The sequence below is a fragment of the Sinocyclocheilus anshuiensis genome, unplaced genomic scaffold (assembly GCF_001515605.1).
Source record: "Sinocyclocheilus anshuiensis isolate Anshui unplaced genomic scaffold, SAMN03320099.WGS_v1.1 scaffold968, whole genome shotgun sequence".
In the NCBI taxonomy this organism is placed as follows: Eukaryota; Metazoa; Chordata; class Actinopteri; order Cypriniformes; family Cyprinidae; genus Sinocyclocheilus; species Sinocyclocheilus anshuiensis.
In genome coordinates this window covers 353,880-371,426 of record NW_015549636.1, presented here as the reverse complement: position 1 = coordinate 371,426, position 17,547 = coordinate 353,880, and the positions used below count along the sequence as shown (strand labels likewise).

General features: G+C 38.3%; 1 protein-coding gene across 1 annotated transcript; it reads right to left on the bottom strand.

Moving 5' to 3' along the window:
- Positions 1–358: 358 nt before the first annotated feature.
- LOC107659750 (uncharacterized) lies at positions 359–16,313 on the bottom strand. The gene is made up of 7 exons (XM_016448782.1): positions 16,256–16,313; positions 15,820–16,140; positions 1,877–2,206; positions 1,222–1,356; positions 1,035–1,130; positions 774–832; positions 359–670 (listed from the first exon to the last, which is right to left on the bottom strand). Exons 1-7 carry the CDS (start codon positions 16,293–16,295, stop codon positions 359–361), a joined length of 1,293 nt encoding a protein of 430 aa, XP_016304268.1. The 5' UTR covers positions 16,296–16,313.
- Between the last annotated feature and the right edge of the window lie 1,234 nt (positions 16,314–17,547).

Sequence of the window (17,547 nt, the reverse complement as noted above, 5' to 3'; positions counted from 1 at the left end):
TCACACCAAAATAATTTTGTATAAATACGATCATAAAATAAATGAACAATACTCTCATTCTCCTCTTTACAGAAAACACACTTCAAGCCAATGTATTTACAAAACTTTGCAATTACCTGTTTTACAGGATAAATACGATGAACAACCTTGTATGATACTTCTCTAATTTTATTTGTGATACAAAAACGTCTGGAGATCTTAAAGGTCTCTTTCCAGTTTCCAAAAACCAATGGCTAAAGGAACACTGGAAATTTCTGCCATTTGAATATGCCTGCACTAGACTGTAAGCAACAAAAATACAAAAAAAAAAACAAAACAAAAAAACATTCAGCTCATTGAGATTCTCTGCTGTTACTCGTCAGGCAGTGAGATGATTGACAGCAGGGTATTCACTGTAATCCTGATTATTCCTCAATCTGACACTGTCAGGACAGTCTGCTTTCTTGTGGAAATGCACCACGGCGTAATTCAGATCCTCAGCAGATGTGATCAAGATCTGAGAGTCACCAGTGGCTTTCTGAACTGTAGCGTAAACACTGCTAGAAGAAACAGAGGGGTTTGTGGGTAACTGAGCAGTGGCATAAACAGTGTTGGATGAATTAGAGGGGGTTTTGGGTAATTGGTTGTGAGTATATTTAATCTCCTCATAATCGCAACCAGTGTGAGAAACCTGCAGAGAGACAGAGAAATCATTTACAGCTCTTAAGATTATCATTATGGAGGCATTAGAATTTATTTTCATTATGAATAAAAATCAACATAATGTTTTATACAGTAACTGGACGAACCACTTCATGTTTTCCTGCTCCAGTCTGAGATGATGAATCACTGTCTGATAAAACAAGAGTCTTAAATTAATGACATTATATCACATTTCAACACTGATGAATAATGTAAATGTTTTCACACATCATCAAATTTCTGTATTTTGTAGTTGTAGCCATTAGGTGGCGAAAGAATCGTAGTGGAAAAAAAACAAATCCTCATTTTAAACTCAGTATGAATGGGAGTTTCTGTATCTAAATGAGCTTTACCTCGAGAATGATGCTTCTTATAAAGAAATAGTAAAAAGGGACCAACGATGATCAGAACCAGAAGAACCAGAACGAGAGGAATGATCAGAGAAGAGCCTGAAAACACTGGAGAAACAATCAGATCAATCAATCTGATCACTCTGAGCTGAATATCAGATCATATGTTTATATTTTAGCACACAGACACCTTTTAACATGTTAGGAGACTCTGATGTGAAGTTAGATGTGGATGTTTTGAAAACAGACGATGATGATGATGATGGTGGTGGTGGTGTTGATGATGAAGGTAGTAATGATGATGTCATTTTTGGAACATCTGTGTCTAAAACAATAACATGAAGAGATAAACTGTTTTTATGTAAACGCACAGATCTTGACATCATATGTTTCAGTAACGTGTCTGTTACTGATATCATTCACACGTCCTCTGTCCTGAATTCATGTTTGCTGAAGCACACACACCCAGAAAACAAAACCAACAGCAAGCTGTTAATTTGAGTTTTAGGAACTTAGAGATAAGCATATGAGTAAAATAAGCACAAAGTGAACAATACAAAACAGTACAAGTGAAAGACAGACACTATTTAAGTATTTTCATCTGCAAGCTTCCTTAACTGCAGTTTTAACTGTAGCACAAATGTGGTAAAGTAAACTCACAGCAATACTCAACACTGCACTTCTGCTGCACATGCAAATGACAATTAGTAATACTGAGGCCAAATGAGCACAATAAAAATGTATTTGCACAGTCAAGCAACATAGTACAGTGACCATGCTGAATGGAAGCTAGCTGTGATTATTAATTACATTCTGATTAATATCAGTGAGAAAGTCATCTGTACCTGTAACGCTGAGGAGGACTCGTGTGATGAAGCTCTTGTGTCCTTGATCAGACTGAACTCCACACCAGTATTCAGCTGAATGTTGTTGAGTCACATGACTGATGGTTCCCGTCAGGAGCTGCTGCTCTCTGTCATCATACAGCTGCATCTGTCCCTCAGCGCTCCATCTTCTGCTCTTCTTCACAGACGTCTCTTCGGCACAGAGATCAGATTCAGATCTTCTGCAGACAAACTTCACATCAGCACTGTGGGATTGTGGGTATTTGCAGCTGATGTTCACAGATCCTCCTGCAGCAGCTGATAGACTGATGCTCTTCTCACAACAAGCAGCTGCTTGAGTCAAATCAAGTGCAGCAATGTTCACATTAAAAAATAGATTCATGAGTTTTACCATGTAAAGCAATGCATGCGTGAATTAAAATGGCTCACCCTTCTTAATGTCCAGGTAAAACTCCGAGAAGAAACTGTAGTCTTCAGAGACTGTAACTATAATCTTATATTTTCCAGAATCTTTCACATTCAGGTCTCTTATAAAAACATGTAAGAAACCTTCAGATCTGTCATCATAAACAGAGAATCGACTGCCATGTTTCCATTCTGCTGCTCTGTTAGTGTTTATTAGAGTAAAACACTGAAGTGCTTCAGTATTACAGATATCTATCAAAAGGTTCTTTTGTTGCATCTCATATTTAAAGTTTATTATGATGTTTCCTTCTGAATATCCTGTCATCGTCCTGATTTGTTGACCTGTAAAACACAAATAATTTGTAAAAAGCACATACAAGTCAATGAACACATCTGATCACTTTGATGCACCATTTATGAATGCAAGTCAACTTCGTGAATGTAAATCTTACATTGGGAGATTAAAAAAGCTATTGATAGCATCTTTTATAGGTTGCACATGTTAACCACATCAATTATAGAGTATTGTGATGTTGTGTAGATCATTGTGAGTTTGAGGGTTTCAGTTACCTGTTATAACATTCAGATTCACTTCAGTGTAGGAATCTACTTTTGCATAAATAGCAACTCCACACTGGTACATCCCAGAATCCTCTTCACTCAGATCTCTGATGGTCACAGTGAAAACTGCTGCTCTTGTGTCGTCATACAGAGAGAATCTTCCAGAGTCAACCCATTTATTTTTATTTTTATTCTTGATGAGTTCAGAGCATGTTACTGGCTGTCCTTTACAAGGATTTTATTCTTGATGAGTTCAGAGCATGTTACTGGCTGTCCTTTACAAAAATACTTTGCATTTTCTCTAAATTCACTATAATATTTGCATGTGATGCTGACTCCTCCTCCTGAATATCCTGTCACACTGATGGAGCTCACCACACCTACAACAAACCAGCATCTTAATACAACACTGATATATTTATATGAGAATGAACAGAGATGAACTTTCAAATTGCTTTTAAAGTTTTTCAAATCCATTTCAACAACATGAGCTGAAGTTAAAGACTTTGTGCAGTTTTTAGTGATTTACTGTGAGTTCAGAGTCTTACCAGGAAGCATCAGCAGAGTGAACGTCCAGATGATCTTCATTCTTCTCTGTTATTCAGTGATGTTCTCTGTTGTTAGTAGATTCAGTTCTTCTGAAGCTCTCGGTGTGTGAACAGATGAGTTCTGAGTGTTTCTTTCCTGGTTACATGTTTAACATGAACTGATGAATGTGACGCCCACTTCCTCTGAGAGAGAGAGAGAGAGAGAGAGAGAGAGAGAGAGAGAGAGAGAGAGAGAGAGAGAGAGAGAGAGAGAGAGAGAGAGAGAGAGAGAGAGAGAGAGAGAGAGAGAGAGAGAGAGAGAGAGAGAGAGAGAGAGAGAGAGAGAGAGAGAGAGAGAGAGAGAGAGAGAGAGAGATGATTAATGGAGAAGGAACTGAAACTATATTTCACACACAATTCACATAAACATGAAGAACTCAGACAAAACAGACACATGCAGATAGAACACATTATAAAAGAATAATTCTGTTAAAATCTCTGTAAAAAAGTGGGGGTTCCGGTTGCATGGCAATGGCGTAAGACGTGCCTGACTCGAGCTCCTGCCGAACTCCTGTTTTATAAAGCAAATAAACGCCTTGTAACAAAACATTGTGTGAAATCTGCTTTGATTGCGTTTCTAAAATAAGAAAATAGTTGATATGCGGGCCAATGGTGGAAACACTACGCAAATATAAATACGACACATCATCTGGTACTAGGCCCAACACTGCCTCGACTTCGAGTTCCACCATCACCCGATCACGAATTTTGATTGCGTTTCTAAAATAAGAAAATAGTTGATATGCGGCCCAATGGTGGAAACACTACGCAAATATAAATACGACACATCATCTGGTACTAGGCCCAACACTGCCTCGACTTCGAGTTCCACCATCACCCAATCACGAACGACCCCACCCTGCTGGACGGTCCAGAGAAGATGGAGGCGACAGCCTTTAAATCAGAGATTCTTCGCTCGCTAAAAGCGGACATCTCGGAGGTGATTAAATCCGAACTGAAAAGTGTGCTTGCCGATGATTTAAGTTCCCTTAAAAATGAAATACAAGCAGTTAAAATGGAAATAATAAATAATACGGCGGCGATTCACTCTGAGATAAACCAAATGAAGGCTACGATCAAGGAAGTGGAAGGCGGGCTATCAACGTGGTCAGACGAAGTGACAACCTTGCAGTCTTTGGTAACCGATTTGAAAGCAGAGGTGACTGTGCTGAGAGGAAAATGCGAAGACATGGAGGGAAGGATTAGAAGGTGCAACATAAGGATACTGGGGGGTTGCTGAGACGGATGGATCAATTTCTATTGTATCAGTTTCGAGGCTGCTGAGAGAATCGCTACAGCTGGAAGAGGATGTACTTGTTGATCGTTCGCACAGAAGTCTTGCACCAAGAGGTCCGAATAGGAAGCCACGCGCCATCATGACTAACCTTCACTATTACCAAGACTGTGTCGAGGTGCTGAGGCGTGCAATTGAAAACTTACCCCAATGGAACTTACCCCAATTTGTTTATATTTTCTTTAGCTCTTGCCATGGGGGTAGGATTGTGCTACTCAGTCATGGGCAAATTATGTTCTAACTCATCTCAAGGGCAACTTTGACAGGACAATATTTATTTAAATAGTTTTGCTGCAGATGTTAATATCACCAGTTACTGTTATAAGTGCACTGTTAAAGCTTCCTGTCCTCCTCCTATTTATTTGTTTTTCTTGATAAATAATTTTGGTCACCTTTAGATATGAGCTTGTGATGCTCGGCTACATCTTGAGGGAAGCATATAATATTGTCATTGCTTTTGTAATTGTCATCAGGCTTATTTTTTTTAATTATTATTATTAATACTGTCTTATGCAGCAGAGTTTATGATATAATAGCATAATGCGCTGTTTGAGTTACCTTAACATGGAGGGTTTGGTGGGCTAGTCTAAGCCGTTGGCTCTGAAGAGTTCCTTAACACAAACACTTAATGTGTGGATTTGTTTTGGAGGGGTATTGTGCTAAGGGGGGGGGGGGTATCAGTTTTGTTTACCTACCTACCAGACAGATGTCCATTTTAATTTTAATTTGTTGTCATGTTGTGACTTTTATAGGTTTGAAATATACAATTATTTCCCCTTAACATGATTGACACTAATACTTACAGAGAGGTGGAGGGCTGCTCAGTCAACTTCATGAGTTGGAATGTTACATAATTTAACCATCCAGTGAAATGTAAAAAGGTATTTGCACATTTAAAACAACTTAATGTAGATATCGCATACCTCCAAGAGACCCATCTATGTAGAACGGATTATTTTCGACTTAGAGGGTTTTGGACAGGACAGATGTATCACTCCAATTTCCATTCGAAAGCTAGAGGGCCTGCCAAACTTATTAATAAAAACACACCATTTACTATGACTAGTGTAGAGGCCGACCCATTAAGGCGATATGTTATTGTGGTGGGGCAGCTTTATTCTTTACCAGTCATCTTGGCTAACATTTATGCACCAAACTGGGACAACCCTGTATTCTTTTCAAATCTTTTTTCTTGTTTGCCAAATATGACATCGCACCACCTTATTCGTGGTGGTGACACAAATTGTATACTCTCCCCTGTCTTAGACCGTAGTTCACCCAAAAAGACCTCCCTGTCTAAATCGCGTTCGATTAAATTATTTCTTAAATCTTATGGCATAGCTGACGTATGGCGGTTTCGCAATTCTTCCCCCCTGTCCATACTACCGTATAGATAATTTCTTCCTGGATAAAAGACTCCTTCCCCTCATTACTAAGTGTGATTATGGAACTATAGTAATTTCAGATCATGGTCCTATAATTATGAAAATGTGTATCCCTAATATACAGTCCAGTTACTGCCCTTGGAGACTCAACTCTCTGCTCCTTTCGGAAGAAGCTTTTACTAAATCTCTTCTTAGATTACATAATTCCTTGAGATCAATCAAACGCCCGGGATGTCTTCTTTAACTATACGGGAGTCGCTAAAGGCATACTTACGGGGCCAGCTGATCTCATATTGCGCAAATAAAAATAAAAACAATTCTGCACGTCTTAAAGAGCTGATGGATGAAATACTGAAGCTCGACAGGCTAAATAGTCATACGCCCTCTGCAGATATAATGAAAAAGCATATATTATTGCAGACCAAGTTTGATATCCTATCAATGTGGCAGGCTGAGTATCTCTAATTCACGGCATGTGTGTTATGAACACAGAGAGAAGGCTGGACAAATACTTGCTCATCAGCTGAGGCAAAGGATTGCCATTCCTACAATCAATAATGAGCTGGGCTCAAAACATACTGATAGCTTAAAAATTAATTCCTGTTTCCAAAATTTCTATCAGTCACTGTACACTCCTCCTCGCTGGAGGTTTTTTTTTTTTTTGAAAGTGTACGTGTCCCCTCCATAGAACCAGAGTTGACTGCTGAATTGGAGGAGGACCTCACGGTTGAAGAGATAACATCAGCAATTAGTTCTATGTAAGGTGGCAAATCAACGGGGCCGGATGGTTTCTCAACAGATTTCTTTAAACAATTCTCAGATCAGCTCTCTCCTTTCTTGTTATCAGTCTTTGAAGAATCACTCTCAGTGAAATCCCTACCACCAACCATGCGTCAGGCAGTTATTTCTTATTTCTTTTATTATGGAACCACTTGCTCTAGCTCTGAGACAAAGACATTACCGGATATTCCTCCATGATTCCAGTTTGAAGGGAGCGTATATGTTCCATACAAAGGGCATTTAAGTGTGCGAGACGTGAATTTAAATTGTATTTATTTACAGAGGTATATTATGTCCCACTTCACGCTTCTCTAGTAAGTTTCGTATGTGTGTGAAGACGCTGCAGGCAGCGGCGCAGCGCAAATCTGTAAATGAATATTCCGAAGTGAAGTAAACTTCAGCAGATTTCACCTGCTCAGGGAGTAGGGAGCAATGGACACGTACGCGAGGACTGGAATTGAGAACCGCTGTTCTAGAACAATTCTTACAAATATAACACGACGTAGCTGGGCCCCGCGGACAGACGCCGAACGGTGCCGCACACCCCCAAAACAAAATCGAGACTTTGTAAAAGAGCATAATAGGATCCCTTTAAAGTTTGTCAATCGCACATCTCCAGTGAGGCTGAACTCTCCTCCTGTCCGCATTCAATTCAGAGCACACAGAGCACACGAGATCATTCAGGATACACATGCACACTTCACAAGATCTCAACTAGATTCGACTAAGTTTGCAAGGTTTGTAAAATTAAATGTCTATTAATAGACAATATCGGCCTTGGCGAGATATCGGTCGACCACTAGTGGAGATCATCATGAATTTGAGGGTCTCAGTTACTCACCTTCAGATTAATTTCAGAGTATGGATCTTTATCCCAAGAGATATCAACTCCACACTGGTGTGTCCCAGAATCCTCTTCACTCAGATCTCTGATGGTCACAGTGAAAACCGCTGCTCTTGTGTCGTCAAACAGAGAGAATCTTCCAGAGTCAACCCTTTTATTTTTATTCTTGATGAGTTCAGAGCATGTTACTGGCTGTCCTTTACAAAAAACAAACACAACTTTTTATTTGCTGTATATCCTTCATAATATCTGCATATGATGCTGACTCCTCCTCCTGAATATCCTGTCACACTGATGGAGCTCACCACACCTACAACAAACCAGCATCTTAATACAACACTGATACACTGATACTGATTTACATGAGACTTGCTTTTAAAGTTTTTCAAATCCATTTCAACAACATGAGCTGAAGTGAAAGTCTCTGTGCTGTTTTAGTGATTTTCTGTGAGTTCAGAGTCTCACCAGGAATCATCAGCAGAGTGAAAGTCCAGATGATCTTCATTCTTCTCTCTTATTCAGTGATCTTCTCTGTTGTTAGTAGATTCAGTTCTTCTGAAGCTCTCGATGTGTAAACAGATGAGTTTTGAGTGTTTCTTTCCTGGTTACATGTTTAACATGAACTGCTGGTGCTGAATCTCACAGAGAGACGCCCACTTCCTCTGAGAGAGAGAGAGAGAGAGAGAGAGAGAGATTAATATAAAGGGAAGTGAAACTATTATTTCACACATGCCGCATATAAACATGCAGGACTCACAAACAGAGCACACACATGCAGATAAAAAAAAGTTTATAAAAAAGCATTTTTACGGAGATTTTAACAGAATTATTCTATCATTTCCAAGACTTATTTTCCCAGAATTGTAATATTTAAAGTTTTTAACTTTTAATAAATTGTTTCTTGAGTGCATCGCATTCATTAGAGACAGTGACATCTGGTGGACAGACATGCACACAGCAGCAGCTCTCATTAAACTGAGGCGTCATTCATCTGTAGCTGTGTGCTGATCATATACAATCATTTATTATAATTTTTCATCTCAGAGATTAATGCGATTACTAATAGCTTTCTACAGCTACTATATATATATATATATATATATATAGAGAGAGAGAGAGAGAGAGAGAGAGAGAGAGAGAGAGGGGGACTAAATTAATCGTGGATAAACAGCGCCATCTGTGGTCAAGATGAAAATAAATAAAACAAACAATTAAAACACTGGAACCTGACCAGGGCCGTGCACACAGGGGGGTGGCACGGTGGCTAGAGCCACTGCCCCTCTGCACTCATCGGCTGAGGTGCCCCACTCACTAATAGTACCATAGTACCAAATAAAAAAGGTTTTGCTGTAACAGGAACAGGTAAATATAAAAATGCAAAACGGTTAATTGTGTCTGTTATCATCAGCAATGTGTAATTGTGATGTTCTATCAAAACATCTAAAGTCTGAAATTATTACAGAGTGTGCTGTCTTCTCTTTTAATCGTATATTTGTAACAACTGGATAATTTGTATTAACAAGCACCCATGCCCTTAGTGCCCCTTTTATTTATTTTTGGTTTGGGCAACTGCCCCTCAAAATGCATGTGCATGGCACTGAACCTGACAGTATCAATAGAGTGAGTTTTTGATTATCTGTCTAGCTGTGTTTGAAACTCATCTGAAAACAGTATTTTGTCATTGTGTTTGATTATGATGCTGGCAATGCATACAATTCACACTTTTTACATAATGCATTTTTACCTCCGAATGAATCTAGATGCTCCAGTCCAAAAATACAGACACCAATGTAAATACAGTAAGAGTGTTAAAGAGTCATTTTTATTTGCATATCACTTTCAATTCTGTTTCAAATCAGCTTTACTGAAAATCATACATTAATGCCTCAAGTCTTAAAGATACTGCACAAGAGACAAACTGTGGAAAGCAAGAACATGTTTACATATCGGAAGAAACAATCAGCCTCATCTGGAGGAAACGGTTTTCCTCTGACATTACAGTCAATGTCCATTTGCTAAATATGACCTGTTCACACAGTATGAGTGTCATTTGATGATCAGTGTTTGTTTCAGATGCTGAATACTGAACATCTCAGACTCCTTTAAAATTAATCAGTTTCTGATACACATTATCTGCTGTGGAGATTCAACTGATGACGATGAAGATGATGATGTTTCTGGAACATCTACATATACATAATTGTCTGTATTATATATTGTGTTTTTGCTATTTTGTACATTGTCTATTTTGTATATTATTCTTTCTATTATCTGTGTCCTGTCTTGTCACTGTCATTCTGTTGCACTGTGGAGCTTCTGTCACTATAACAAATTCCTCGTATGTGTAAACATACCATGGGAATAAAGCTCATTCTGACTCTGATGCTGGAAAAACCTGTAGAACTGGCAGCAATGGCTTTACAATCAGCTTCAATAAACCTGCAACCACCACATGCTAAAATTGTAAAACAGAGAATGGAACCTGCAACAGAAACCGTGTCGGTGGTAAAGAGGTATAGGAGCATATGACCGCCTGTCTTGATTTTTGTCCACAGCCAGAGGCGGCACTAAATTTGACAGAGACAGTCGCCTTGAAATTCTTTATGCAGGAAAAAACCTTGCCTTGAATGAAATGCATTTAATATTTTAGGCAGAAATGTTTCTTCAGATTCTGATAAAACGTTAGAACCAGCAGCCTTGTGCATATAGCGTGGTTGTGCTTCGGGTGATCCTTGAAAGAATCCCAGCTCTAGGTCCTTTCTGATGTCGTCCCCTCCTCTCTCTCCCACTTGTGCGCTTTCTGTACTGTCCTGTATAAATGAAAACAAAAACACCAAGATGAAATACTCATAAAATATCTACTTTGATATCGTGAAATATCTTTAACTGAAAACTGAATGCAAAACAATTCAAATACAATTTTTTCACTTTACAGTTCAATAAGAGTGGGTTTGGAAACAAAGTGCACAACACTATTCATTAAACACCTATTTAATGTATTCAGATGAAAGTTTACAATATTAACAAACTATTCACAAGCAGTTTTTCAGAGCCCCCAGTTACACTGTTTTAATCAGAATCCTAACTATACAGTGTACCTAGTAAAACAAGTAAAATCAAATTAAGAAAATTTTTATTAAACTAAGTAAACCCAAAACCTATCACAAAAGGTCAACAAATCTCTACCTGAAGTGACAGTGCAATGTAGCAGATGAACAATTCATTACCAAATTGCCAATAATAAACTGTGGTCAAGCCAGCCTCCACTGCGAAATGTACAGTCAATCTAGCCGTCACTGTATTTTGTGGTTCGCGTATACACTGGCTATTACGGTAAGACTGTCAGAGAACTGAAGGTGATTTCACATTCATTGATTCAGTCAGTCTGTCTGAATAAATGAAATTAACGAAATAAATACATATTTCACGGCCCAATTTCACCTGAAAATGATAGTAAATGAAAGAAAAAACAACAACAAAAAAAACAGGCCTAAATAAATAAATATAAATAAAATAAAAAAAATTCACAGGCCAATTACACCTGCAAATGATAGTACACCTCACAGTCTGACTCTGTCTGCTGCTGAATTCCAAAATAAAACACTCCGACACTCATACGCTGTTTTGTCCCCACATTCTGAAACTTAAAAAAAAAAAAAGTCTTAGTTTCCACAGACCAATTTCACATCAGGTGGAGATGACACCTTCTCACAGTGTCAACTACAACCTTTCAGGACATTTTTTGATGTTGCATTCCAAAATAAGAGCCCCCCAAAACTCATGTTTGTGCTGTTTTGTCTATACATTCAGAAATTCATAAAAAGAAACGTCCTAGTTTCCACAGACCAATTTCACATCAAATTGAGAGTACACCTTCTCACAGTGTCAACTACACCGTTTAAGGACATTCTGATGTTGCATTCCAAAATAAGAGCCCCCCCAAAACTCATGTTTGCGCTGTTTTGTCTATACATTCAGAAATTCATAAAAATAAAAGTCCTAGTTTCCGCAGATCAATTTCCCCTCAAGTGGAGAGTACACCTTCTCACAATGTCAACTACACCGTTTCAGGACAGTCTGGTGTTGTATTACAAAATAAGAGCCCCCTCCCCCCAAAATTCATATCGATGCTGTTTTGTCTATACATTCAGAAAATTATAAAAATAAAAGTCTTAGTTTCCACAAACCAATTGCTCCTCAGATGGACAGTACACCTTCTCACAGTGTCAACTACACTGTTTCAGGACATTCTGATGTTGCATTCCAAAATAAGAGCCCCCCCAAAACTCATGTTTGCGCTGTTTTGTCTATACATTCAGAAATTCATACAAATAAAAGTCCTAGTTTCCACAGACCAATTTCACCTCAGGTGGACACTGTGAGAAGGTGTACTCTCAACCTGTTGTGAAATTGGTCTGTGGAAACTTTTGATGAGTTTTTGAATGTATATTCAAAACAGCGTGTATATATATATATATATATATATAGAGAGAGAGAGAGAGAGAGAGAGAGAGAGATTAAAAGATTAAATATTTAAAGATGAGTGTGGGAGGGCTTTTATTAAGAATTCAGCATATCATGCAGTGACAGGCTGTGAGGTGTACTATCATTTTCAGATGAAATTGGCCTGTAAAAAAAATCTTTCTTTCTTTCAGACAAATAGACAGACAGACTGACTGAATGAATGAATGTGAAATGCCTTCGCTGGAAGATCACTTGTTTTTTTAGAGCAGTACTCTGACGGTCTTACCGTAATATCAAGTGTATGCGCGGACCGTGAAATATGGGGGCGGCTAGATTGACTGCTCATTTCGATGTGGCGGCTGCCTTGACCGCAGTAATATTAAGCTGGATCCTTGATGACTCTACAAGGGGAAAGAAGAAATTGTTTACTGAAAAGTTCTTAAAAAACAGGATTTTGTTTTATAACATTCCTTTAAACAATCTTAATTCATTTAAATTGTACCGACATTTGCCATTATATGATATTCAGAAAACACAAAGTATGTTTTCATTGAGACTATTGTACAATTAAAAATATAACACACCTAATGCATGGCATTCACATCAGAAAAATTAGAAAAATCTCTAAAAGACAGACATTAACGCACAACTTACCGGCAACAAACAACAACATCAGATGAGCATCTAACTTTAGCATCTGTGATAAAGCAATAGAACCGGAACTGCTTCTGTGTACAACTGTTGGCGCAAGCTAGATTAAAGTGATTATTACGTTTTGAATATGGATATTTTTCTTACAAAAATGCATCGATTCGCTACTGCAACACCCGATGACTGCAATGATAGAGCTTGGAATAGCCAGGACAATTTTGAATATAACTCCGACTGGATTCGTCTAAAAGAAGAAAGTCATATACACCTAGGATGCCTCAGGGGTGAGTAAAACACAGCCTAATTTTCATTTTTGGGTGAACTAACCCTTTAAGTTGATTCAACGTACAGATCTTGTAAAAAAAAAAAAAAAAAAAAATCAACGTTGTTTTATAAGTGTTTTTTGTTAACCTTTTTCAACCATTTAGCATTAAACATTATTTCAACGTTGTTTCTAAGTTATTAAGCTTTTAAAGTGAGCACTGAGCTGCACATGTTAAAAGTTTGTGAGCTTTTTAACTCTGAGACTTAAGAGTTTTACAAGAACCGCTAGTGGCCAGACGTGTGGTTTAACGTTAACCAAACTAACTGATCACAGCTGCATATTGTGCTTTAATTTCACACTTTTTGTTTAATTTGCAGAACAAAACGCTGCACTGCCATTTAAACATCCTTCATACTGACAGTGAAAATTCTGACTAGCAAGACTGTCTTAAATATACAGCAGAAGAGCATCATGACAATAACAAAAAATACTAAACATGGAAGCCTGAACCTGAAAACAAAGCATTGAGATTCTGTGCTGTGGCTGGTCAGGCAGTGAGATGATTGACAGCAGTGTATTCACAGTAATCCTGATTATACTGACACTGTCACTGTATGAGAATGGTGTGATGTCACTGTGATCATCGCATGTTCTCACGTGTTGACTGGCATTGATTTTAGGGACAGTGACATCTGATGGACAGTGGCTCAGTCAATGGTGTGAGGTTATGATTATCTGTCTGGCAGTGCAGTGTTTGAAACTTGACTGAGAACAACTTGGCTAACTTAAAAAAACAAAACAAAAAAAAACAACAACAGAGTTTTACCTCAGATTGAATCTAGATGCTCCAGTCAAAAAAGACAAACATCAATGAATGATGCATTTATATAGCACTTTATTGTACACCCAAAGCACTTTACAATCGGGGAGTGGGGGGGGGTATAGTAGCACTTTATTGTGTATTGTTGTACACCCAAAGCACTTTACAATCGGGGAGTGGGGGGGGTATAGTGTCCCCGTCACTATACTGGGGCGTTAGGACCCACACAGACCGAGCACCCCCTGCTGGCCTCAATAACACCTCTTCCAGCAGCAACCTAGATTTCCCAGGAGGTCTCCCATCCAGGTACTGACCAGCTCAATCCTGCTTAGCTTCAGTGGTCAACCAGTCTTGGGCTGCAGGGTGATATGGCTGTAGCGTCAATGTAAGTAAAGTAAGAGTTAAAATAAACGTTTTATTCGCATATCACTTTTCACAGTCGATGCTGTTTCAAAGCAGCTTTACAGAAAGTCATACACTAAGCCTTGAATACACAAGCGACAGACTGTGGAAGCACAAAAAAATAAAATAAAATAAGCATTGGAAGCAGCAAAAAGCCTCGTCTGGAGGAAACAGTTTTCCTCTGATATTACAGTCAATGTATATTTGCTAAACATGATCTGTTTACACAGAACAAGTGTTATTTGGTGCTCAGTGCTTATTTCAGACACTGAATAGTAAACATCTCAAAATCCTTTAAAATGAATCAGTTTCTGACACACATTCTCTGCTGTGGAGATTCGACTGATGATGATAATGATGATGATGGTGGTCGTGCTGATGATATTGTTTCTGGAACATCTGAGAATAAATCAACAAAACAATTATTATTATTATTATCATTATTTTCACACATAGAACTTGACATCACGTGTCTCATGGTAAATATAAGTGTTACTGATGTCATTCACACATTCACTGGCCAGAATTCATGTTTGCTGATACTTAGAAACAAAATTGCAACTGTTTGTTGTTTTTCAGTGAATAATACAGTTCATAGCAGGTTACTGGATGAGCATCTTTAACTGCAGATTCTTAACGACAAGACTGGTGAAATGACTCACAGAAGTGCTAAAAACCACACTAGTACTGAATTCAGATGCGCACACTTGAACTAGCTACAGATATTGTGTACAAATGCCCAAACTAATGCTGCAGCACCAAACACTGCAGAAATATGCAATTACCACATGCAGAACATTTTTTTTTTCTCCAGATTTAATCATTTGTCATTTTGTTCTCGGTGAACATATATCTGATACATATATCAATATCGCATATATCACTTTGCTGTTGGCACTGTTTAAGATTATTTTATGAGTGTTACAGCAGGAGATTTAAAGGTTATTGATGGCATCTTTTATGAAATTGCATTCATGCGATGGCGCCGCAGACGGCAGCCTCAGTGTTTGGCTCTCCATGGACATTGTAGTCAGGGGGGGCTGCGGCGCTGATCAAGCGCTTCAGGACGCGCAGACGGGGGAAGCGAGCCGGTGTGCTCGTGAAGCTCAGGAAGCGCGGATTCAGAATGCCGTTGCCGAGCTTCCATATGGTGAATCTCTGCTCTCTATTTTAATTTATTCTATTCCTATTCCATCTATAGCACACCTGTACATACAATTTATTCTTTTTTTGTGGTTTATATTTATGCATGTGTATTTTATTCACATCTCATTTTTATTTGTGTGTTGTTGTTGTCTCCGTGTACTGGAAGCTTGTGACACTATAACAAATTCCTTGTGTGCAAACATACTTGGCAATAAAGCTCTTTCTGATTCTGATTCTGATTCTGAAATACACGTGTGATAACAGTAATTCCAGACACTCAGTGTTGAGTGTGGTGATGTTGTGGAGATCATCACGGGTTTGAGGGTCTCAGTTACTCACCTGTTAAAACTTTCAGATTCACTTCAGTGTAGGAATCTACTTTTGCATAAATATCAGTTCCACAGTAGTACGTCCCAGAATCCTGTCCACTCAGATCTCTGATGCTCACATTGAAAACTGCTGCTCTTGTGTTGTCATACAGAGAGAATCTTTCAGAATGAACCCATTTGTTTTTCTCTTCAGTCTTGATTTTGTCTGTGCACTCTGACCACTGTCCTCTATAAAAATACTTGGCATTTTCTGTATATCCTCTATCATATCTGCATGTGATGCTGACTCCTCCTCCTGAATATCCTGTCACACTGATGGAGCTCACCACACCTACAACAAACCAGCATTAAAACACTTTAATATATTTATGAGGCTACACATAAATGAGCTTTCTTCAACTTTTCAACATCAACATGAGCTGAAGTGAAAGAGTTCAGTTTCTTACCAGGAATCATCAGCAGAGTGAAAGTCCAGATGATCTTCATTCTTCTCTCTTATTCAGTGATCTTCTCTGTTGTTAGTAGATTCAGTTCGTCTGAAACTCTCGATGTGTGAACAGATGAGTTTTAGTGTTTCTTTCCTGGTTACATGTTTAACATGAACTGATGAATGTGACAGAGCCGCCCACGTCCTCTGATAGAGAGATGGTTAAAAAAAGAGGGAAGTAAACCTTGTTTTTTACAAATGCTTTATATTGAGATGCAGGACTCACATACATAAAACTCATTATAAAGTGTTATTTCAAAGAGATTTCGACAAAATGATTCTATTCCAAAGAATTAGTTTTACGTTTTTATCAGAGCTTTTATTTATATATGTTACGTCCCTATGTGACGCTGACTTGTCATTTGAGTATTTATTTTTAGATTTTGTGTTCTTTTGCTTGAGTTTTTTCCCCTGTCGCGTTCTCTCTCTCCCATTTACTTTCACTTTTGCAGGTGACGCGCGGATTGGTCGGCTCATTTGTCAATCATTCGGGATGAGCTGATTGGGTGTGATGACGGGAGGGGGTTGTTCTTCCATCGCGCTCGCTGATTGACGTCCTGCTGTGCTATATAAGCTTGGCTGGCCCGAAACTCCTGATCTGTGACATTTGAAAGCCTTACAAAGCTTTTTTCAAAGATGTGTTAAAACTGGATGGAGGTAAAGGGGTAGGTAAGTTATGTCACGTGACTTACATGATGCACATGTAGTTTGATTTCGTTGATTTTGATTTTTTGATTATAAAAGCTGCTGGTGTGTCTAGGATTCTGTTGTAAATAATTGTTTCTTTTATTTTTATATACACACCCGTTCTGTGTTTTTTTTTTTTTTGTCTTTGGTAAATAACTGTCACGGTCTTTAAATAAAACAAGTTTGCTTGATTTAGTCTCCAGTCGTAGTTACTTTCACTTACACTGAGTGTGAAGCTGGCAATGGTCTGAACTGGTCCAATGTTCCCCTTCTCAGTCCCTAGACCAGTGTTTCCCAACATTTCTTTAGTCGCGGCACCCTTTGGAAATTTTAACAAATTTGTGGCACTCTACAAAATAAATTTTGTCACAGTATTTGAATTTCTACCTTCGATATGATACTTTGAAAAGTATAGATATTCGGTACAGCAGGGAAGAACCGCAGAATATAATGTCATACAGATATTTTTCATATTATAAAAAAAATCGTCCATCAATGGTGGCAATCAGTAGGCTAATTTCTAATGAAGAGACCAATTTATATGACAGATTTTAATGTAGGCTT

Excerpts from the sequence above, each read along its gene's own strand:
- LOC107659750 (XM_016448782.1), bottom strand. The coding sequence starts at position 16,295 with ATGAAGATCATCTGGACTTTCACTCTGCTGATGATTCCTG. Across the intron at positions 2,207-15,819 it reads GAATCTGAAAGTTTTAACAG|CTGCTTGTTGTGAGAAGAGC; the intron begins GTGAGTAACTGA and ends TGACTCAAGCAG. Across the intron at positions 1,357-1,876 it reads AGTCCTCCTCAGCGTTACAG|ACACAGATGTTCCAAAAATG; the intron begins GTACAGATGACT and ends TTATTGTTTTAG.